At 38.5% G+C, this 23345-nt stretch overlaps 2 protein-coding genes across 7 annotated transcripts in view; one reads left to right on the forward strand and one right to left on the reverse strand.

Annotated features, from left to right (window-relative positions):
• WDR3 (WD repeat domain 3) overlaps window positions 1-9408 on the reverse strand; it is a 34492-nt gene extending 25084 nt beyond the window's left edge. The window contains exons 1-4 of one of the 2 annotated variants that reach the window (XM_021003112.2): window positions 9320-9408; window positions 2742-2946; window positions 1559-1768; window positions 1071-1189 (exon numbers count right to left, since the gene is read on the reverse strand). In XM_021003112.2, the coding sequence (XP_020858771.1) occupies window positions 1071-1189; window positions 1559-1768; window positions 2742-2912 (500 nt within the window). In that variant the 5' untranslated portion in view covers window positions 2913-2946; window positions 9320-9408. Of the gene's footprint in view, window positions 1-1070; window positions 1190-1558; window positions 1769-2741; window positions 2947-9315 lie in introns of both variants that reach the window. The other variant, XM_021003120.2, reaches the window with a different exon arrangement.
• Window positions 9409-9535: 127 nt separating this feature from the next.
• Window positions 9536-23345, forward strand: part of GDAP2 (ganglioside induced differentiation associated protein 2) — a 72594-nt gene continuing 58784 nt past the window's right edge. For 2 of the 5 annotated variants that reach the window (XM_021002987.2, XM_021002954.2), the window contains exons 1-6: window positions 9536-9740; window positions 11824-11964; window positions 14869-15105; window positions 15844-15983; window positions 17535-17688; window positions 18134-18222. In XM_021002987.2, the coding sequence (XP_020858646.1) occupies window positions 14927-15105; window positions 15844-15983; window positions 17535-17688; window positions 18134-18222 (562 nt within the window). In that variant the 5' untranslated portion in view covers window positions 9536-9740; window positions 11824-11964; window positions 14869-14926. The remainder of the gene's footprint in view (window positions 9741-11823; window positions 11965-14868; window positions 15106-15843; window positions 15984-17534; window positions 17689-18133; window positions 18223-23345) is intronic. The other 3 variants (XM_021002964.2, XM_021002981.2, XM_021002972.2) reach the window with 3 other exon arrangements.

Below are 23345 nucleotides of genomic sequence, written 5' to 3' on the forward strand. Positions count from 1 at the left end.
AAATTTTAAAAAAGAATGTTTAAAATGCTTTTTTTTTTAAATAAAGACACCTGAAAAGACAGTGGCCATCACTTGTACCACTAGTAGTATACTGGGAGAAATTAAAAGAAAAAACTATTTAAAAAAAACAACAAATAAATAGACTATTAGTGAGTAGCAAGAAATCCTAGGATGTATGAAGGGATGCTAAGAGAAGTGAGCAGAACCAGGACAAGTTATACCAGGTCAGCAACACTATATAGAAAATGATTTTAAAAGACTTAAAAATTCTGATCATACAATGATAAACATGTCTCCAAAGGACCTAAAATGAATGTTACCCACCTCTTGACTGAGAGGTGATGGGCACAAGGTGCAGAAAGAGACATACATTCCTAGACTTGGCCAATGCATGGATTCATTCTGTTGGACTATACTTATTTGTTTCCCCTTCTTCCTTTTTCTCAGTTTTTAATTGAGAGATGGGATAGGGAGAAAAGACAGGTCAGCAATAATAACTCCCTAAAAAAGAGAGCAGTATAATTTTTCTAAATGTTTAAAGGAGAAGTACAGAAGGAAGAAAATACTAGCAAGGCAGTTTTAAAAGTAACATGCAGAATTTATATATGCAAATATAATATGAAAGCAGTATTAAATGAAGGTTCATGTGTTCACATAGTATCTTTATTGTGTGTACAGAAATGCTTTTTGCTGTTCAAAGATTAAAAAAAACACTTTTTGATGATGCTAAAGAATTTAGTTCAAAATTAAAAAAAAACACTTCTTTTTGATGACACTAAAGAAGGTAAATTATTATGTAATTTGCCGCTACACCTTAAGGACCTTTCCATTTGCAGTGGAGCTGAGCCTTTACATATGTATTTGTCCTATTAGAATGTGAGTTTCTTTGGAGCAAGAACTATTTTGTCTCATTTTTCTTTTTGCACCCTCAGTACTTAGTATACTTCTGCTCACATAATAAGCCAATAATTGTTTTCATTCATTAATTCATTTGTTCATTCATTCCTGAGCAGTCCCCATGAAAGAAGAGAAGTGGGGAAGACCTAGCAGGTTAACTATTAGGTCTTTACCTGGTAATTAGCAGGTTTTTTTCTCGTAGGAACAGTGTTTGTGTGATGGCATCCTTATGTCCCTTCAGACGGTAGAGGCCACTCTCATTGATCACATCCCACACAATAACATCAGTGTCCTTTGAAGAGAACAGATATGGCAAAAATAAGATGACGTTGTCCAGCAAGAGACCAGCCACACCTTCACTGCTATTCTTATCTAACTCAAGTTTGCCTTGTGCTACCCCACTTTTCTAAATCTGTACAAAGAAGCTACCTTTGAAGGTTTAAAGCATCAAAAGAACCAGACTGGCTCTGGAGAACTCATCTCCAAATCTTACTCATCCTAATCCCACCCCAGACAACTGTAGTTTCATATCATTGAGACTCCAAAGTCTCCCCCAAAAACTCTTATTAAAAAAATCTGTTTGAACATATTACTCTATCTCTAGTCTATCAAAGGCTCAGTACATGCCCAGTCACTCCCCCACAATTCCTACAATTCCTACCTTGGACCCAGACACTAGTCTGCCCCCCAGCTGATCATAATTCAGGGCAGTGACAGCTGCCTTGTGTCCACTGAAGGTCACATTCCCTTCACCACTCAGAAGACTGAAGATGCGGATAGACCCATCCTCATAGCCCACAGATAAGTGCAATCCATCTGGTGACGGACATAAACAGGTAACTTCGTGTTTAAACCCCTGAAGAATAAGAATCTGAAATCACAAAAAAAAAAAAAAACAAGAACACTGAAACATGAACTATGCAGGAGCTAAGCTTTCCTTTTTGGCAAAGGGGGGTAGATAGTTGTATACTTTATGTCAAAAATATTAGTTCTCCAAATCATATGTACAAATAAATAGTAATTACATGCTGAGTCTTTTGAGGCAGGAATTATTAGTCTCATTGATCAAGTGAAATAAAGGTACAATAATAAGTAAGGTGACTTATCTAAACAACATAAAATAAGCCTGCCAGGCATGAGTGATGAACCATCAAACTTTTACTTCATGTAAATGGTAGCAACAAAATTTTGATTTGGGGACTTGAGGATTAAAAGTATAGCATATACTATTTTCAGAAGAACCAATTTTCAGGGCATCAGAATTATTTCCAGATTCTGTCTGTAAGGGAATTAGTTTCTTAGGACATATCAGGCACGTAACCGGGGAAAGATGGGGGATGGAATACGCAGCAATCTGCTTACTCCTTATTCTATCACGCCTTCCTCTCTCTGGGCCTCACTTTCCTTTCCTTAAAGGGGGAAATCAAACTAAAAGATCTTTTCCAGCCTTTTTCTAGCTCTAAATCCTATGTTTCTCTCTCCTCTTCAACATAAGAAAACATTTTAGTTTTTACCCTGCAATTTGCTGATAAGCTGCAAGAACTGGAAAGCAAAGGCCAAGATCAGGTAAGGGGTGCAAAAGCAGAGCTGTGAGAAACAGCAAAAGGTCAGCAGATTAATTCCTTATAGGTACCCTAAAGACAATGAAAAGGAGTTGCCAGGATTGTGGTAATGCTAGCACCCGTGGTTTGGACCTGATGTTAAGCTGTCTGCTCGAAAGAGGATCTCTGTGACATGAGGGTGGGTGCAGTCATAGACAGCTGGCCTTCCAGCATCTCCCTCTTCCCTGCCCCCCAAATGATCCTAATATAAATCCTGGAGTTACTAGCAAATGGCTACTTTACCTTCTCTCCTTTCCGTATATCCCAGATGAAGACATGCTCACAGGCTGGTACTGCCACATAGCGTCCCTTCTCGCCACGCAGAGTTACAAAGACAATGTTGCCCTTCTGGCTACCAATCAAGCCAAAGACAGCACTGGCAGCATAACGCAGGTACTGTTTGGTGAGCCCCATGGCACACCATCTAATGCCACTGGAAGCAAACTGCCTGTAAGCAAATACGCAATTCAATTCTTTTGGATGCTGTGTGCTATCACACAGCTACTGAGTAGCCACGTGGTTAACACAAAGCATGTGCTTGTTTTTCACATTAAGTTACACTAAATTACTTCTTTTAACATAAAGCTACACACATTACCTATCTTTGGTCTTCATTTTCTATATATTCTTTTAATTTTTTATACATAAATTTATTTATTTTAGTTTTCAACATTCCCTTCCACAAGTTTTTGAGTTCCAAATTTCTCACCCCTCCCCCCCACCCCAAGACGGCATGCATTCTGAATACTCCTTCCCCTGGTCTGCCTTCTCTTCTATCTCTCCCCCCTCCCTTCTCTTATCCCCTTCCCCTTCTATTTTCCTGTAGAGCAGGACAGACTTCTGTACCCCATTTCCTGTATTTATTTCCCAGTTGCATGTGAAAATATATATTTTTTTAAATATGTGCTTTTAAAACTTTGAGTTCCAAATTTTCTCCCTTCCTCCCTCCCCACCCACCCTCATTGAAAAGGCAAGCAACTCAATATAGGTTGTACATGTGCAGTTATGCAAAACACTTCCATAGTAGACATGTTGTGAAAAACTAACTCTATTTCCCTTAATCCTATCCTGCCCTCCCATTTATTCTATTCTTTCTTTTGACCCTGTCCCTCCTCAGAAGTATTTGCTTCTGATCACCCTTTTCCCAATCTGCCCTCCTCTCTATCACCCCTGCTCTCTTGTCCCCTTCTCCCCTATTTTCCTGTAGGGTAAGACAGATTTCCATACCCAATTGAATGTGTATGTTATTCTCTCCTTAAGCCAAATCCTATGAGAATAAGATTCCCTCATTCCCTTTCACCTTCCCCTGTTTCCCCTCCACTGTGAGAGACTTTTCTTTTGTTTTTTTTGTGAGATAATTTACCCCATTCTACCTCTCCCTTTCTTCTCCAAGTATCATCCTCTCTCATCCCTTAATTTTATTCTCCAGATATGACCCCTTAATCTTCAACTCACCCTGTGCCCTCTATCTATCTATATATACATACATACAATTTTTTTCCTTCAACTACCCTAATACTGACAAAGTTCTCATGAGTTACAAATATCATCTTTCCATGCAGGAATGTAAACAGTTCAATCTTAATAAGTCTCTTATGATTTCTCTTTCCTGTTTACCTCTTCATGTTCCACTGGAGTCCTGTATTTGAAAGTCAAATTTTCTATTCAGCTCTGGTCTTTTCATCAGGAATGCTTGAAAGTCCTCTATTTCACTGAATGACCATTTTTTCCCCTGAAGGATTATACTCAGTTTTGCTGGGTAGGTGATTCTTGGTTGTAATCCTATCTCCTTTGCCCTCCGGAATATTATATTCCATGCCCTGGTCCTTTAATGTAGAAGCTGCTAAATCTTGTGTTATCCTGATGGTGTTTCCACAGTACTTGAATTGTTTCCTTCTGGCAGCTTGTAATATTTTCTCCTTGACCTGGGAACTCTGGAATTTGGCTACAATATTCCTAGGAGTTTTCCTTTGGGGATCTCTTTCAGGAGGAGATCTGTGGATTCTTTCAATTTCTATTTTGCCCTCTGGTTCTAAATATCAGGGCAGTTTTCCTTGATAATTTCTTGAAAGATGATGTCTAGGCTCTTTTTTTGATCATGGCTTTCAGATAGTCCAATAATTTTTAAATTCTCTCTCCTGGATCTATTTTCCAGGTCAGTTTTTTCCAATGAGATATTTCACATTGTTTTCTAATTTTTCATTCTTTTGGATTTGTTTTACAGTGTCTTGATTTCTCATAAAGTCACTGTCTTCCAATTGCTCTATTCTAATTTTTAAGGAAGTATTTTCTTCAGTAATCTTTTGGACTTCCTTTTCCATTTGGCCAATTTTTCTTTTTAGGGCATTTTTCTCCTCATTGGCTTTTTGGACCTCTTTTGCCATTTGGGTTAGGCTGTTTTTTAAGGTGTTATTTTCTTCAGTATTTTTTTGGGTCTCCTTTAGCAAGCTGTTGACTTTTTTCATGATTTTCTTGCATCACTCTCATTTCTCTTCCCAGTTTTTCCTCTACTTCCCTTACTTGCTTCTCAAAATCCCTTTTGAGCTCTTCCAAGGCCTGGGACTGATTCATATTTTTCTTGGAGGCTTTGGATGTAGGAGCTTTGATTTTGTTGTCTTCTTCTGGTTGTATATTTTGATCTTCTTTTCACCAAAGTAAGATAATATAGTCTGACTCTTTTTGCGCTGCTTGCTCATGATCCCAGCCAATTACTTGAGTTTTAAACTCTTTGTTAAGGTAAGAGTCTGCTTCCAATGTGGAGAATGTACTGTCCCAAGCTTCAGGGGTTTGTGTAGCTGTTTTCAGAGATACTTGTAGGGACCTGTAAATTTTCAATTCTTCCAAGGTGGCATGATAAGGGGCGAGGTGTTTACTCCTTTCCTGGCCTGTGACTACAAGTATTCCTTTCTGTCCTGTAACTGTGAGGAGGGGTTTCTCTCCACAGCCACTACAAGCTCCACCACGCCAGCGCTCTTCCTCACCCCAGCACTGCCGCCCAGAACTGTGACCCAGATCCACACACGGGCAAAGCAAGAGATTCCTGCCTCAGCACTGGCAAAGAGATCCCTGCAGTCCTTCTCTGATCAGCCACTGGATTCCCCCTCAGTCTGTGGGCCGGAAGCTTCGGGAAGCAGCTGCACCCCCCCCCAGGGCCAGGCTCTTGGGGAATGGAGCTGAGACCCTGCCTTCCTCTCTGACCACTGACAGAAACAGACTTTTCCCACTGACCTTCTAAGTTGTCTTTGGCATTCGTGGATTGAGGAGTCTGGAAACCTCCACAGCTGCCTGAGATTCAGTCCTCTGAGGCCTGCTCCAGGTTTGCTGAGGCCTGCGCCCCCACGCTGCGCTGCGCTCCCAGCCCGGTGCGATACACTTTTCTGATCAATCATCCAGGTTGTCTTGGGCTGGAAATCTGTTTCACTCTGTCTTTTTGTGCATTCTGCTGCTTCAGAATTTGTTTAGAGCCATTTTTATGAGTATTTGGAGGGGTTTGGGGGAGAGCTCAAGCAAGTCACTGCTTTCACTCCACCATCGTGGCTCCCCATTTTCTATATATTCTTGACTAATGTTACCCTAACTCTAGACTAGTTCTATTATGTTTAATGCACCTTAATCAGATCTGTGACATTCAAGTCTCAACACAGCTGAATAAATAGCCACACTCCCACCCATTTAGCCATCAGTTATGCTGAATTTCTTCTCTTATTTTATTTATTCCACTCAAAATTCAGCTGTGAACACTTTTTCATCTCTCCATATCTTTCCCTTGGTAACTGCATCCACTCCCATGGTTTAACTATTACCATAGTTCAAATGGTTCCCATATCTCTCTCCAGGGCCAATTTCTCTATCTAAAATTCTTTGGCCATCACTACAGGACCCTCATTGTTACCTCCAACTCAGTATATTCAAAATTTAAACTAACCACCTGTTCCTTAAAACGTTATCTCTTTCATCACTTTCCAATTTCTGTTAGAGACCCCATCATCCTCCCAACTACTCAGGCTCAAAACCTTAAGAGTCATTTTTAGCTCTTTTCATTCTCTTGTTACCTGGACCCAATTCATGCCCTAAGTTTGAATCTCATCTCTGCCACTGGAGTTCTTAAAAGCCTGGTCCTTCCATCTCTGCTCTTTTCTCCCTACGGATTCCTTCTAAGAACTCATTCAATCAGACTGAAATTTAGGTGGTAGTTCAAAGAGGACTGTATTGCCATCTTTTGTACCCATTCTTTTTTTTTAAATTACTTTTGCTAACATGCTAGACTGACAACAGTCTCCTGGTTGGCTTTCCTGATTCCAGGTTCTCCCTGCTCCAATCCAACAGTCACAAGTAATAATACTCCTTAAATATTACTTTTCATCCCAGCATGCTCACAAGGATAATGAAAACACTCAATGATTGTTTAAGCTTTCAACTCCAAAGTCTCTGCCTGTCTTTAGAGACCACCAATAAAATAACTCCAACCCAACTAATCAATGTAATTTTACCCCAACTACTTCTTAATGCATACCTTCACCTACTCTCAGGTTTTCTCACATTCCTCTGTCTCTGTCCTTATTCAAGTGATGCCCCCTTTAAAAAAAAAAAGCTTCTTCTTTGTTCTCTACCTACTCTCAAAGACCAGGTTACATTCTACCTCTTCTATGAAGCTATCCTTGCATTATATTCTGTAGCATAAAATTCAGCCCTGTACAGGTACCATGTACAGTGGAAAGATTGTGTGCATAAGGTAGGAAGGCCAACTAGCCTATCTCTGATGCTCACTATCTGTGTGACCTTCAGCAAGTCACTTAACTTTTCCTGGGCCTCACTTTCCCAATCTGTAAAATGAAGGGCGTTAGTTCTCACACCACACACCAAAATAAGCTCCAGATGGATACATGACCTTAGCTATAAAAGATGACATCATGACAAATTAAAGGAGCAAGGAAGAAATTATCTTTAGGACCTATGGACAAGGGAAGAGGTCATGACTAAATAACTGACAGGGAGGATTACACAAGATGAAACAGACAATTTTGATTATAAATTTTTGCACAAACAAATCTGATGTAGTAAAAATTGGATGGGAAACAGGTAACCGGGGGAAAATATTTGCGATAAGTTTCTAACAAAAGTTTTCTGTGATAAAAGGTCTCATTTCTAAGACAGATAATAAACTGATTGAAACTATTAAGATCAAGAACCATTCCCCAATAGATAAACGGTCTAAGAATTAAGAACATGCAGTTTTCAAAGGAAGAAACCCAAACTATCAACAATTATATAAAAAAATGGTGTAAATTGCTAATCATTAGAAAAATGTAAATTAAAGCAACTTGGAGGCTCCACCTTACAACTATCATTAGAGGAGGAAAAATGACAAATGTTGGAGGAACAGGTACTCTAGTGAGTTCTTGATGAAGCTGTGAGTTGATCCAGCCATTATAGAAAGCAATTTGCAATTATGCTTAGGAAGTTACCAAAGTATGCAAAAACCTTTTGACCCATCTATACTACTACTACAAGGCCTATGCCACAAAGAAATAAAAGAGGAAAAGGATCTATGCATATGAAAATATTTATAGCAGCTCTTTCAGAAATGATCCAAAACTGAAAACTAAGGGAAAGTGCCCATTGGAGGTTGGCTAAATACATAGTGATCTATGCATCTAATGGAATATTACTACATCATAAAAAATGATGAAATGAACAATTTCAGAGGAAACTAGGAAAGACTTTATGAACTGAAGCAAAGCAAAGTGAATAGAAATAGAACAATTTATACAATGATGACGTAACAGAAAAAAATAAATCTTAAAGACTTGAGAACTCTAATCAATGCAATGAAAAATCATGAAACCAAAAAAATGAAAATGAAACTGGCCAGTCACGCTCTAACAGAGATGAGATGAACTTCAAAAAAAAATGCAGACATAATATATTTTTGGACGTGGTTAACATGGGAATTTATTTTGCCAAACTATGAAGATATATATTGAAGGATGTCTGCTTTTTAAAAATTTGCTCAATGAGGGAGGTATTCGGTGTGATTAAAAAAGACTGACTTGAAAAACAAAATTAATAAAATACACTTTAAACATTAAAATTAATAATAATAACATTATAATAACAAACGAGGAAGTTGGCTTCTGAAGTCCTTTCAAGCTGCAAATCTAAGCTCCAAAGGCACAGTAGCTTTGTGTCAATGGCCTAGACACTTTAACTTTCATGCGCCTCAGTCTGCTCTTATATAAAACGGGGCTGATAACAGTAATATTGGCTGCCTTGAGGGGTGGTTGTGAAGATCCAGTAAAACAATATGAAGCATATTTCAAGGTACTATTAACTACCTAATCAAGACAACCTAGATCTTAAAAACTCAGTATCCTCTTACTAAGGGTAAGAAAAGCACACAGGGCCCATTTATTGAGTTACCAGGACCGAATAATTCATCACATAACGGCCACGCTGCTGGGGATGCATCACTTACAAGTGAGCTGGGGGGGTCCGGGGACGGCAGACCCAGTCAGAGGCTGGGGGGCTGGCAGGACCCTCCAAGGCAATGCTTTCTGCCAACATCACCTCTCGGGGCCCAGGAGGCACCAGAGAGACGTGGTGGAGGTGATCGATAAATGTCTCATCAGCTCGCATGGGCCCCGGCCCACTCAAGCTCCAGGTAGCCCCAAGCTCCCGGGGGGCTCAGGACTACCTGTGGTGACCAGACAGCACGCGGCCTCCCAGGAGCCACAGGGGCTGTGGGGATGAGAGGGGGGGCCCGCTGGAAGAAATGACGCAAACCGCCCCAAATCGTAATCCACAAGAGTCCCCTCACCTACCCGCGCTTCCTGCCGCGGCACACCAAAAAGCACAGGGAGACTCCCCGGGCGTCCGATGAACAGGTGAGCTACCGAGGCAGAAAACCTCTGCGCAGGTTCCACGCGGATCTCCAAACGGCTCGCTGCGCCTAGGCCCACCCCTTCCGGCGCCTCTTCCGCTGGACTCGGCCCCCTCCAAGAGTCCAGAAGGAAATGACGTATAGCGCTGCGCGTTGATTGGCCCGCCCGGCGCAGAGCGGAAGTCGGAGTCTCAGGACTCTCTCGCATCGGTTACCTGTCTGCTCTTCGCTTTCTGTCAATTTCTGCTGTTCTTGGGCGAGCCGGCTCCGGGCATGTGGCGGAGCCGCCCGCTTTCCAGAGCTTGACCCCGTCCCAGCCCCCAGCCCCACTCCCACTGTCCGAATGGAGAAGCGGAAGCGCGGTGAGAGCCGGGACCGGAGCTGGGAGGGAGGACGGTCGGGCCGAGGGCCGTACGGCTGACGCGGCGCTTCCCTGCCGGCCCTCGCGAGGGCTCGAGCCCCTGCCCAGGAGGGTGACAGAGGCCGTGTCAGAGACTCCGGGGCAGGGCGCGCTTCCTGGCGGCCTGTGCTTCCTGGGCAGCGGCCGCGGGAGACGGTGGGCCCGGGCTCGGGATGCTGAGCCGACAAGTTCCCCAGCTCTGTCCCTGGGTCACTGGAACGGCCTCGGGCTGGGAGAGCCGCTGCCTTCCTCCTCCCACCCCGGATCCCCACAAAGACTACGGGGTGAATGATTGAAAAGCCCCAGGCTCGCTTTCTGACTCCCTCCTTAGGATCGCAGATTTAGCGTGAGAAGGAAGCCTGGAAATCTAGTCCAACAGGTTTAGGTGATAAGTAGCAGGGTCAGAATCTGAACTCTGGGCCCTGGACTCCAAATCCTGTCTCTTGATCTTGTCCCTACCAATCTTCGTTCGTTGGAGGAAAAATAAGTGGTTAAGGACCGTTCGTGATGGTCTTTCTGGCTTCCTTATACTTCCACTGCCACCATCCTATTTCAGGACTTTCTTTAGGTTATTATAATAATTTCGAACATTTATTGAGCACTTGCTGTATTGGAGGCACAGCTGGGTGCCAGTGATCCAAAGACAAAAAACAGATCTCTGGGAGCTCCACTTGTTTACCAGGGATATAAATGGATCCTCCTGCTTTCTCTATCTTGCCTCAGAAATACATTTTGTACAAGCTGTCAGGAGTCATCTAACGCTCCTCATGGAGCATTGTTTCCGTTGCTTCTGAAGTTTATTGTAGGCCTCCTTGAGGGATAAAATACAGACTAGGTGTTCTAGTCTAGCTGTAATCTACCTTTCCAACTTTATTTTTCCCTACTATGCTTTGTGGGCACACTGCATTCCAGCTAAACCGGATTATATATCTATCCTTTCCCATCTTTGCACATTCCTATCTGTTCTTTGCCATCTTTGCACATTCCTTCTCCTGTGCATTCCTAAACCCACTGGTCTCCAGGTGTTGAAATCCTTGTCTTCCTGCATGTTCCAGCTCTATGCTCTATCAAGTGCTCCCTTCTTTGGCAGGCTTTCAGTGACCCCTCTCTCCACCATTTGCCCTAGAATTGCGGAATTAGAGCTGGAAGAGATGTTAGAGATCATGTACTCTAAAACTCTTTAATTCTAACTGATGCCCAAAGAAGCTGAGCAGTATGATTAAAGTCACATAAGGGTCAGAGTTAGAAGTTGAATGCAGTCATTTGACCCCAAATCCAGTCATTCAGTCAACAAGAATGTATTAAGTACTGTGTGCTACCAAGGCTTTGCAGTCCCTGCCGTCATGGAACTTATATTCTAAAGGGGAAGAAAACAAATAAAGAAAGTGATATATACCAGATATATGCAGAGGAGATAGAGAGTCTCTGACATCTGGGCAAGTTATGGAAACCTTTCTGTAGAAACAGTCATTTAAGCTGAGTTCTAAAGGAAATCAGGCACTCAAAAATGGTGAAGGTGAAGAGGAAGGAGCATTCCAGGCAGCCAATACAAATCCACAGAGACTGGATGTCTTGCAATTCAGTAGTCGGATCACAGAGTGAATGGAGTGGAGTAAAGTAATCATAAGAGTAATAACAATAGCTAATATTTATATGGCATTCTAAGGTTTGCAGAGTACTTTATAACTATTTTCTCATTTTTAGGAAGACCAGGTTTGAAGAGCTTTAAATTTCGAACAGAAGTTTATCAAGTACAGGAGGTGGAGAGGGAGGAAAAAAGCGATGTGGTTGGATATATACTTTAGGGAAATTATTTTGTCAGCTCTGTTGAGGAGGGAATTGAGGCAGGGAAACCAATTAGAAGGCTATTTCAGTAATCTAGGCAATGGCTACCTCCCCTAGCTTTTTTTAAGGCTTTTATAAGGTTAATCTCCTTTTTGTGCTTATCGTATTCTTCTTTGTATCTGTGTACATTTATTTCCTCTATTAACTTGCAGACTTGTTAAAGACGCTTATTTTTCTATTTTAATCTTTGTACTCTACAGCAACTAGCACTGTGGCTTGTACATAAGTGCTTATTAAATGTTGAAGAAAATTGAGCTGTACCGGTGCAGATGTATCAATGTCAAGATTCGGTGGTGTGGTAACTCCTTCCAGACTACGAACAGCAAAACTAGTACTCTCAGGTAGCTCTCTAAGACTTAAGTGCTTTTGATATTTACTACCTGTGTGACTTTAGACAAGCAAGTCAATTTATCTCCCTGGGCCTCAGCTGCTTATCTGTAAATCATATTTTAGACCATTAAGGATGTAAGTCTAATAGTATCAGCCAATCTGTTATTTACAGAGAGGGCTCCAGTAAATAGCTGAATAGGTGAATTCACCATCACCACTATCTTTTGATGCCTCTGTTCCTAGTTCTCTATTACCTTAACTCCTCATATAGTCATTCTTCCTATCCCCCCCGTAATCTGTAGTATCTTCTAATGACAGTTGTACTTTAGTTTCTACCTCCATTGTTCTTTACCCAAGTGCTTTCTTTTTTAATTTAATTTTTTTATTCTAAACTCGACAAACGCCAATACACATGAACATTTTTGTATACGGAAATGGCAGAAAAAAGGTTGTAAATAAAACCCTAAATCTTATTACATAAGGCTTTTTTTCTAAGTGCGGGAGGGGTACAAAAAAACCCCATATATTCCATTCAGCATGGCTTGCTCAAAACTCTCTTACTCCTTGGTATGGTACCTTCTGAACTTCCCCAGACTTCAGTGTATTTTCTTTCAGTGCTTCGCTGATCCTCTTTTCTTCCTTTTTTTGGGAGCATCACTATCACTACACCCTTCTTCATGGTCATCTTGATACTTTTCTCCCTGCCACCCCCATCTCCCCATTCAGGTCCTCTCAGGCTTCTCTGAATTTACCCCTTTCATCATTTTTTATGGTAGAATAATATTCTATTAGATGTGTATAAAATAATTTGTTCAGCTGTTCTTTAATTTATGGGTAGCCCTTTGATTTCTAGTTCTTTACTACAATAAAAAAGTAGTCTGATGAATATTTTTGTACTTGATGGGTCACAAGGTGTGCACAGTTTAATGACTTTGGAGACACAGTTCCAAATTGCTTTCCAGAATGGTTGGACCTGTTCACAGGGCCACCAAAAGTGTATTGGTGTTCTATCCTCCTAAGTGTCCTCCAACAATTATCATTTTCCTTTGTTCTTCAGCAATCTGATGTTGTAAAGTAACACCTCTTTTTATTATTAATGATTGCTCATAGCTTTCTTTTTTATATGTTCATATACGTTGATCATTTGTTTATTGGAGAATGGCTCTTGTTTTCTGTATTTGGATCAATTCCCGTATGTATCTTGAAAATCAGACTTGTGTCAGAAAAACTTGCTGCAAAGATTTTTTTTTTCTTTAGTCAGGAGTTTTCCTTCTACATTTAGCTGTTTTCAGTTTTACGTATTCAAAATTGTGTTTTTTATTTCCCATAATCCTCTCTGTTACTTGTTTCAGCAAGAGTCTTTTCCCTCTCCTTATAACTATCTCCTCCCCTGCTCCTCATTTTGTTTATGATATGACATTTTATTTTCATTTGGAGTTTCTTATGATGTATGGATCAAGATGTTGACCTAAGGTTTCTATTGTAAATCTGATTTCTCCAAGGCTGTTTTCCATTTTTCCTAGAATTATTTGTGAAATAGTGAGTTGTTACCTCAGTCATTTGATTCTTTAGACTTAAACATTCTGCTACTATTTTAAATTGCTTCTGAGTCATCTATACCTAATTGGATTGAACTGTGTTATATTTTTTAACTAATACAAATTAGTTTTGATGATTAGGGCTTAGTCATATAGTTTTAGATCTAGTACTGATAGGTCTTCTTGCTTCCTGCTTTTTTCTTAAAATTCTAGACCTTTTGTTCCTCTAGATGAATCTTATTTTTGTCTAGTTTTTTAAAGTAATGTTTTGGTAATTTAGTATGGTACCAAGTAAGTAAATTGATTTAGGTACTGTTTTCATTTTTATGATATTTATGTGGCCCAGCTATGCACAATTAATATTCCTTGGGTAATGTTTGAGTTTCAGTTTATTTCTATAAAGAATATTTTGTGGATGTGATAAGCATGATGATCCAGCAAAGTAGATTAACAAAGCACAGTCAGACAGGTAGGAGAGGGCAAAGAGAAAAGTGTCACAAAAATCCACAAATAGGGGTAATTTTGCTGCTTCTTTACCTATGCTTCTTCCTTATTTTTTTTCTTAGTACTATAGCTAGCATTTTCTAAGTTTATTTTGTCAATATTGTAACAATAGATAACCTTACTTTACAAACCTCTGCCCTTTTAGTAAAGGTTTCAATGTTTCACTCAGTTAATAAATATTTATTAAGCACCTACTTTGTGCCTGCCAGGCAGTATGTTACATGATGAGGATACCAAAAAGAAAAAAAAAAAGCAGAAGACATTTCCTGCCCTCAAGAAGCTCACAATCTAATGAGAGAGGCGTGTGTGTGTGTGTGTGTGTGTGTGTGTGTGTGTAAGCAGCATAAATATCAAGCAAATAAAAACAAAGTTAAATACAGGTTAGTTTGGGAAGGAGGGCACTAGGGAGAAATTCACTCTGATAATTAAGGGGCATTTTTTGTTTTCCTACTCAACTTTCTCCCTCAGTTTCTCAAGAAGTTTAGGCCACTAGCTAGAGCTAGAATTTGCCAGCCCAAATTTAGTTTCCCAGGAGATGATGTGTCCAATCTAAGATAGAAGAAAGAGAAAAAGGAAAGGGAATCAGGAGTAAAGAGCCCAGAAAAAAAGATCATATTTATAGCACATATCTTTTCTTTGGGATTATATTGTGATTTTTAAGTACCAATGAAAAGCTATGAAAATGAAAGCACATTTTATTTCTGTTGTTATTGATTGGAGGTGGCCATACTTTTATTGTTTTTTTTTTAATTTTTCATTTATATGATATTTAAATAATTAAAACTAACTTGCTATTGAGATATTTTACACTGCAGTATTCTTTCTCTATCTAAAGTACTTTCTGAAAGTTTTTGTGTGTGTGTGTCTTTCAAGCTTATAGGAGTTCCATTAAAAACTAAATTGCTAAGAAGTTAGAGCCAAGTTTCATACCATGGATCCTTTGGGTGCTCCTTCCCAGTTTGTGGATATTGATACTCTGCCCAGCTGGTTTGAATGGTATGAAGCAGATGGAGTAGATTCCTCAGAAACTCTGACTGAAAAATTCCAGGACGAAGTCATTAGATCACCTTTTCCCTTCAGTAAAGAGCTCAGTGGAAAAGTGATTCTTTGGTAAGTTTAATTAATACAAGGGATCAGGAGTAGCAATTCTCATAATTCTTTGATATTAAACCCAGCTTAAATGAACAAGATTCAACTCTGAATAGAAAGGTAAAATAGATAGATAAATAATAAATTATATAGGTATATCTACAGATACATATTGCAAGAAAAATAGATATTTCAGAAGCAAAAAAAAGAGTTTATATATGTTTCAACAATTAAATTTTGTCATTTCTACATAGTTTTCCAAAATAGTTATTCTTTACTCTGTCTTTTAAAATAACCAAGGTATGATCCGAAGAAGATAAAGTATGTTTCTCCCTTGACCAGTTAATACATTTTACATTATCTTCCTTCATAAAGTCCAAATATTCAAATACACAAAAGACAACAAACAAATTAAGGGAGAACATGATTGTACATGTGTTGTAAACCATTTTATTTTATTTTTTGGAGGCAGTCCTGGTTTAAGTGATTTGCCTAGGGTCACACAGCTAGTGAGTTTCTGAGGCCGGAGTTGAACTCAGGTCCTCCTGGGTCCAGGACTGGTGCTCTATCCACTGTGCCACCTAACTGCCCCTTATAAACCGTTTTATATGATTATTTCTTTTAACAAGTACTGAAGTTTGAGAAGGAAAATTTGATGGAATAAGAAACTCACTGTTTATAAGGAAAGATGAAAAGCAGCACTTACTCAGCTTTCCAGGCTAATTTGTAAACTGCTTTGAATGTCTTCTGTTTCCTTAGGAAAGGAGATGTAGCTTTACTGAACTGTACAGCTATAGTCAATACCAGCAATGAAAGTCTCACTGATAAGAATCCAGTGTCAGAAAGCATCTTTATGCTTGCAGGGCCTGACTTGAAAGAAGAACTCCAGAAGCTCAAAGGTAAATCAATGTTTTTTTCGGCTTTCTCGATTGTTAGAGAACATTATTCAGTCATAAAATGAAGGTGTTGAACTAAATGACCTCTAAAAAGGTGACCCTAAGACATGTTTATTAACTTTTCAGTTGGCATCAGACTGGGAGAAATAGCTAATAAACTAGATGATGATATTAAGATTCAAAAAGATTTTCAACAAACTAGTGCATTGGTTCAGATATTATGAGATGTATTTTCATGGAAATAAATGTAAAGTGTGTTACCCTTGGATTCACTGAATCAACTTTACAAGTTCATTATCAGGGAACAGGGCCACATAGCAGCTTCTTTGAAAAAAAATCTAAGGTCTGCAAGCTCAATGTAAGTTAATAGTATAATATTGCACTCATTTCAATGAGACTTTCTTAAATGCTTGCTGTGTGCAAGGTACAATGCTTGACTGGGACTGCAAAGATGAGAATGTCATGGTCTCTGTCCTCTAGGTCCTTACATTCTACTGGGGGAACAACTTGTACTCAGAAAAATACAAGTAATTTCTGAAGAAAGGAAGTGACGAGAAGAGAAGTCTGATAGTTGGTGGGGGCAGGTGGGTGGAGAACGAACCTTGTGTTGGAGGTGACACTCAAGCCTAGGATGAGAAAGAGCCTTAGAGACTTAGAGGAGGGCCTGGGCAGAGACACCGAGGTAAGAGAAGTCCTGTGGTGAATGGAGAACCACCCTCCATTGAGTGAGTTCTCGGTCTCTTAATTAAATAAAAAGAAAAACTCTGAGCTTTTGCTTCATGTAGCAAGCTGGTAAAGGTGACAAAAGGCAAAAAATGGTCAGGAGGAGCCATGAGAAGACAGTCAATTCTCATGTACTGTGGGTACAGCTGTGAATTAGTCCAAGTATTCTGAAAAATAATTTTAAATTCTACTAGAAAAGTCGTTAACTGTACGTATTCTATGACCCAATGAAAACCACAACTGGGCATATACCCTGGGAGATCAAAGATATGGACAGGTGTCATATACATATTGAGATACTTAAAGCAACACTTTTTGATGGGACGTGGGGGGCATAGCAAAGCATTGGAAGCAAAGCAGCAAGTTCTTATTGATTGTGAAACAGTTCAACACATTGAAGCAGTGGATGTTATTGCTCTAAAACAAATGATCAATATGAACAATTCAGAGAAACTTAGGAGCTCCTGTATGAACTGATGCAGTGAAGTAAGCAAAACTAGGAAAACAACATTGACAGCAATAAATGCCCTGTAGAGAATGGGGGAAATGGGGTTAGGAATAGTAGTCAGAATTCTGAGAACCAGAATCACAGTATGCTTACTAGCTATTGTAATTGCTGTAGTTTCTCCAGACTTTTAGTGACTGTAGAAGGGAAGGAGTGGTCGTTTTGCCACTGCCAAACATTTAAGCCCAGCCTTATATCTCAGCCATGACTAGAGACCCATTGGTATTTTAGATTTTGGTGATGAAGAGACATCATAGCCAAGGACTTAATTTCCCTTCTGCTTGGTAATGCTTTTTTGCTTTGTTTATACTGCCTTGGTCAATTAGGTTGCCGAACAGGGGAAGCAAAGCTTACAAAAGGATTCAATCTGGCTGCCCGTTTCATCATTCACACAGTGGGACCTAAATACAAGAGCCGCTATCGCACAGCAGCTGAAAGCTCCCTGTATAGCTGCTACAGAAATGTACTGCAGTTGGCAACGTAAGTCTGTGTTTCTAGATATAGAGCTTTCTCTCTTAGAGGTTCCACTTTTATGTATATGCAGCTCAGTGATGTATTATCAAAAAATGAGAAAAATAAATTGAGGGACTAAATGTTGGCTAAGAGGCAAATGCCAAAGCAATTAGATAATTCAAAAGGATTCTACTATAGTGGTTGAATTCTCTTCTAAAAAATTTGAGAGGTAGGGAATTTGAAAAGTTCAACATAAATAGGAAAATGTTGGGCAATGACATAAAACCTTTGCTTTACTATTAGAATTTTAACTTAGTGTTCAGTAAATGTATAAAACAGACAGTGCAAGTTAATTTTATCAGTACATCATTTTTCCCCATGTTGCGCGGGTGGCTGAGTCAAATTTTAAAGATGGTGCTGAATTTTGAAGTATAATATTTGTGACTCAGTTTTTGTTTTTTCTTGTCTACAGGGAGCAGGCAGTGTCCTCTGTAGGATTTTGTGTCATCAATTCTGCAAAAAGAGGATATCCTTTAGAGGATGCCACCCACATAGCACTCCGTAAGTCAGGGTGGATGGTGCTGTATCCAGTTTTTGATGGAATAAGCTTAACCAAAAATATTTATAATATACAGAGTTTAAGCTTCTGTGCAAATTAATTGAGTATATTTAATAACAGCATAAGTAATATTTTATATGCATTTTCATCTGTCTTTTTATGGCTTATACATATTTTAAGTGTATTAATGGTGGCTTATACATATTTTAAATGTATTAATGGTAGCATGACATTATTACCAGGTTTACAGATGAGAAGATTAAGATGCCAAAAAAGTAGCATGACCAAAGCTATCGAGCTAATCAGATATTCAGCCAGCAAGCCTTCATTAAGCTCCTAGTATGTGCTAGGCAGTGTACTAAGCCCTGGGGATACAAAGAACATCGAAAACAGTCCCTCCTCACAAGGAGCTCGAGTCTAAATGGGGAGACAAAGTGCAAACAAGATTGTACTAGGAAAGGCTTCTTGCAAAAGGCGGGACTTTAGCTGAGATTGAAAGGAAACCAGGGAATTAAAGAGGGAAGGACTTCAATTATAAACTATTGATCTTGACCCTATTCCTTTACTTCTACCAACTTCTTTTAAAAAAAGTAGGGTGAACTGGAGGCATTAAATTGAGGAAAAAATATGAGAGAATATGATAAAGAGAAAGCACAATTATCAGTCATAACGTGAACGTGAATGGTATTTTCATCCATAGACTAGAGGGAAAGTAGCAGAATGGATTAGAAAACAGAATACAACAGTGTTGTTTATAAGAAACATACCTAAAACATAAAAATTCACAGAATTAAAATTGAGTTGAAACAATTAATTTTGCCTCAAGGAAGTTTAGAAAAGCAGGACTGGCAGTCATAATCTCCAGTACGGTAAGAGAAGATACAGAGTATGGTTAAAAGACAAGCAATAAAATTACATTATTAAAGCCTCCATAGATAAATAATATCAATACTTAATATATGGAAACTGAATGGTAAAGCATGTAACTACTTAGTGGAAAAGTTAATTGAATTATAGGAAATAAACAGCAAAATTATAATAGGTTAAGATCTCAATATACCCCCTTTAGACCTCAACAAATATAACTGAAATTGTTTTTAAATGTTAAGGATCTCAGTAGAATTTTCAAAGATATAGATATAATAGCTCTCTGGCAGTTACTGAATGAGAATAATGGACTTTTTCTTAATATGGTAAACAACGTCTTTGTAAATTCTAAGAACTAGAATTATATGTAATGGAGTAATTCTAGAGGTCTTTCTAATAACATCAGGGGTAAGACTAGAATGCCATTGTCCCTACTTTTTTTGATATATTAGTAGAAATGCTCCTTACAACAAAAAATGAGAAAAATAAATTAAGGGACTAAACGTTGGCCAAGAATAAACAACTTTTGCAAATAATATGATACTTAGAGAACTGTAGAGATTTCATATCAATAACGAAACAACTTCAGTAAAGTGGTAAGATATAAGATAAATCCACATAAACCATCAGACTTTATATTACCAATAAAACTCAGTAGAAAGAAAAAAAAAGGGAAATTCCATTCTAAATAACTAGGATATGTGAAACTTTGAGTATGTCTACACAGGAATTATATGAATGCAACTACAATATACTCTACAAAAATAAAGACAGACCCAAATAATTGGAGGGATATTGATTGTGCATAGCTGAGCCATGTCAATAGCATAAAAATGTCAGTATCTAAAAATAGATTTGCTTATTCATTGCTGTACTACACCACCAGTGAATTGCTTTAGTGAACTAGACTAAATATAAACAGAATTTATCTGTAGGAAAGAAGGGTCAAGAATCTCAAGAGAAATCAAAAAATGGAAAACAGGGTGGGTCTAGCAATACTAGATCTCGAACTATATGACGAAGCTATAGTCATCAAAATTAATTGGTATTGATTAAAAAATACAAAGGTTGATCAGTGAAACACAAGATACACAAGACCTAGAAGCAATCGAATGTAGTTGCGTAGTATTCAGTAAACCAGAGTGGATCGAGCTCCTAGGGCATTGTCTCACCATTCACAGCAAACTTTGGGAAAAATGAAAACCAGCTTGGCAGAAATAAGGTTTAGACCAATACCCCAAACCATACAACTAAATAAGCTCCAAATGTATAAACATAAAATGTCAAATGATAAGCTAAAATAGAGGAGCTGGGATGGAGGTACCTTTCACAGTTATGGATAAGGAAAGTGTTCTTAACCAAGCAACGGGTGGAGAGGATAACAGGAGATAAAATGGACAATTTTGGTTACATAAAATTTTTAAAAATTTTATACAGCAAAGTGCAATTGGAATTAAAAGGGAATTGTTTAGCTCGGAGAAATATTTGCAGAAAATTTCTCTGATATTGGACTGATACATAAGATATATAGGAGTTAAAGATATAAGAATAAGAGCCATTCCCCATTATATAAATAGTAAAAGGATATGAACAAGCATTCCTCATAAAAAGAAAGAAATGCAAGGTAACAGCCTTATTAAAAAAATGCTCCAAAGTCACTGATAATTTTTAAAAAATACAAATTAAAACAAACCAGTTCCTACCTCACACCCATCAGATTTTCAAAAATGAATTTTTTTTAACCTGTCTTTATATCTCCAACATTTATCATAGTGTCTGGCATTAAATGCTTAATAATGCTTGTTGACTTGACAAAAAAAGGAAAATGACAGTTCTGTAAAGGATTGTGGGAGGACAGGCACATTAATGCCCTGTTGGATTCAGCCATTTTGGGAAGTGAGTGGATTCAATCATTCTGAAAAACAGTTTGGAACTTAACCCAAAAAGTCATCAAGTGAGACATTCCTTTTGACCTACTAATATTTCTACTAGGCATATGTCCCTAAAGATGTCACAAATTAGGAGGAAAGAACCCATATAAACAAAAGTATTTATAGCAGCACCTTTTTATTGTTGCAAAAAACTGGAAGCAAAGTTTGCACAATCTGTCAAGTGGGGAATTATCAACAAATTATCACGTATTCATAATGGGATATTATTGCCCCATAAGCAATGATAAAAAGGATGGATTCAGATAAATCTCTGAAGACTTATCTGAAGTGATATAGAATAAAGTGAGCAGAACCAAGAGAACAGTTTATACAAGAACTACAGTATTGTAAAGAAAAACAACTTTGAAATTCTAAAGAATTCTGATAAAAACAGTGACCAGTTATGATTCCAGAAGACTCATGTGAAGCATGACTCCCACCACCTTGGAAGAGAGGTGATGGGCTGTAGGTATGGAGTGAGACATAACCAATTTGTCAGTTTGTTTTGTTTGTCCATACCTGTAGTAAGGTTGGGCTTTGATTCTTTGTAGGAGAATGTAGTGGATTGGGGGGAGGAGGAGGGGGAGTAATGCAAAAAAGAATGAAAAGATTATCAATTGAACATTTTTAAAATTCCCAGAAGAAAACAGAAGGAAGTTTAGAAAGGGACACAGACAAACTAGACAGTGTTAGTACTACTGTGTTAAATTTAATATATGCTCTAAAAAAATAAGCAGATTCATGGTTCATGTACAATCTTTATTTTCTTTCTATATGGAAATGCTCATATTTGCTGGTGTTTGTGAAATTCTTAATTAAAAAAAGGAATTTTTTTAAAGTAATCTGGAGGTGGGGAAGGTCACTAACAATGGCAGAGATCATAAAAAGCCTAATGTAGAAAGTAGTGTTTGGGGTGAACCCTGAAAAGAACTGAAGAGGACCCAGGGGCAGAGCTGAGGAAAAGGCCATGGTGGAGAGGCTGTTGAATTCCTTGTTGTTGTTGTTCTATCTTGTCTCTTCATGACCCCATGGGCCATAACAGGCCAATACTGTCCACGGTTTTTTTGGGGGCAGAGATACTGGAATGGTTTCCCATTTCCTTCTCAGAAGTTAAGTGACTTGCCCAGAGTCACACAGCTAGTAAGTGTCTGAGTTCACATTTGAACTCAGAGCTTCTTGACTCCAGGTCCAAAGCTGTGTCCACTGAGCCATCTAGCTGCTTCTGCCATTGAATTTCTACTCATCCTTTAAAGCCTAACTCAAGTACTTGTTCCTCCTTGAAGTTTTCTGGACCTTCTCCTCCATTGCTAACTTTTTCAACTTGGACATCTCATGGCTGTTCTTTTGTATGTCTCAAATGTGTTTGTGCATTATCTTAGATTGTGTGTGTGTGTGTGTGTGTGTTTGTGTGTCTGTGTATGTGTGTGTGATATTCCACTGTTACACTCTAGACTCCATGAGTTCCAACGACCATATCTTATCTAAACTTTGAATATCTTCCAGTGTAGGCCCCTGATAAAGATTTGTTTAATTAAATGAACTTGAATGGAAATTTACTAAATGCAGAAAACAGCTTGGAGTTCAGACTTCAAGAAAGATAGAAGGGGGGCAACTAGGTGGCTCAGTGGATAGAGCACCAGCCCTGGATTTAGGAGAGGACCTAAATTCAAATCCAGCCTCATACACTTGACATTTACTAGCTGTGTGACCCTGGGTAAGTCACTTAACTCCTATTGCTTGGTCAAAACAAAGCAAGAAAAAAAAAGGTAGAAGAGAAGTTTAAGTTTCTTAAAGATGCCCCCAAAAACCCAAAATATGCCTAAAAGTTTTTTGTGGCTCTCCTATCTTCATCCCTTCTCCATCTTTAAGTTTGCTGAAAATAAGTCTGTCAAGGAAGAACATTTTAATTTATAATTCATGTTTTGTAATTCCTCTCCCATGGTGAAAATCTACTGTAGTTATTTACTGCAAAAAGGGCTGTGCTCTATGAAGAATCAATCTAGTTCTTTGCGATTACCAAATGATAAAATTCCTGTCATTTTTTTTTATAAAGAAAGGGAAAGTAGAATAAAACCCAAAATAATTCTGGATTATTTAGACTGATAGATTATCATTATTGTAGATACTCTGAGAATACAAAGACTTTTAAAGAAAATTGTGAACCATTGGCTGGATATTGAATAGGGGAAGATCCCTTTGGAAGGAAATTCAAGAAACGTTTTAAATTTTTTTTTAAAATATGGTATTTTTTTCAATTACATGCAAAAATAATTTTTTAACTTTTTTTTAATTTTGAGCAGCAAATTGTCTCTTTCCCTTCCCTCCTC

The sequence above is a fragment of the Phascolarctos cinereus genome, unplaced genomic scaffold, assembly GCF_003287225.1.
Source record: "Phascolarctos cinereus isolate Bilbo 61053 unplaced genomic scaffold, phaCin_HiC Scaffold_5;HRSCAF=322, whole genome shotgun sequence".
In the NCBI taxonomy this organism is placed as follows: domain Eukaryota; kingdom Metazoa; phylum Chordata; class Mammalia; order Diprotodontia; family Phascolarctidae; genus Phascolarctos; species Phascolarctos cinereus.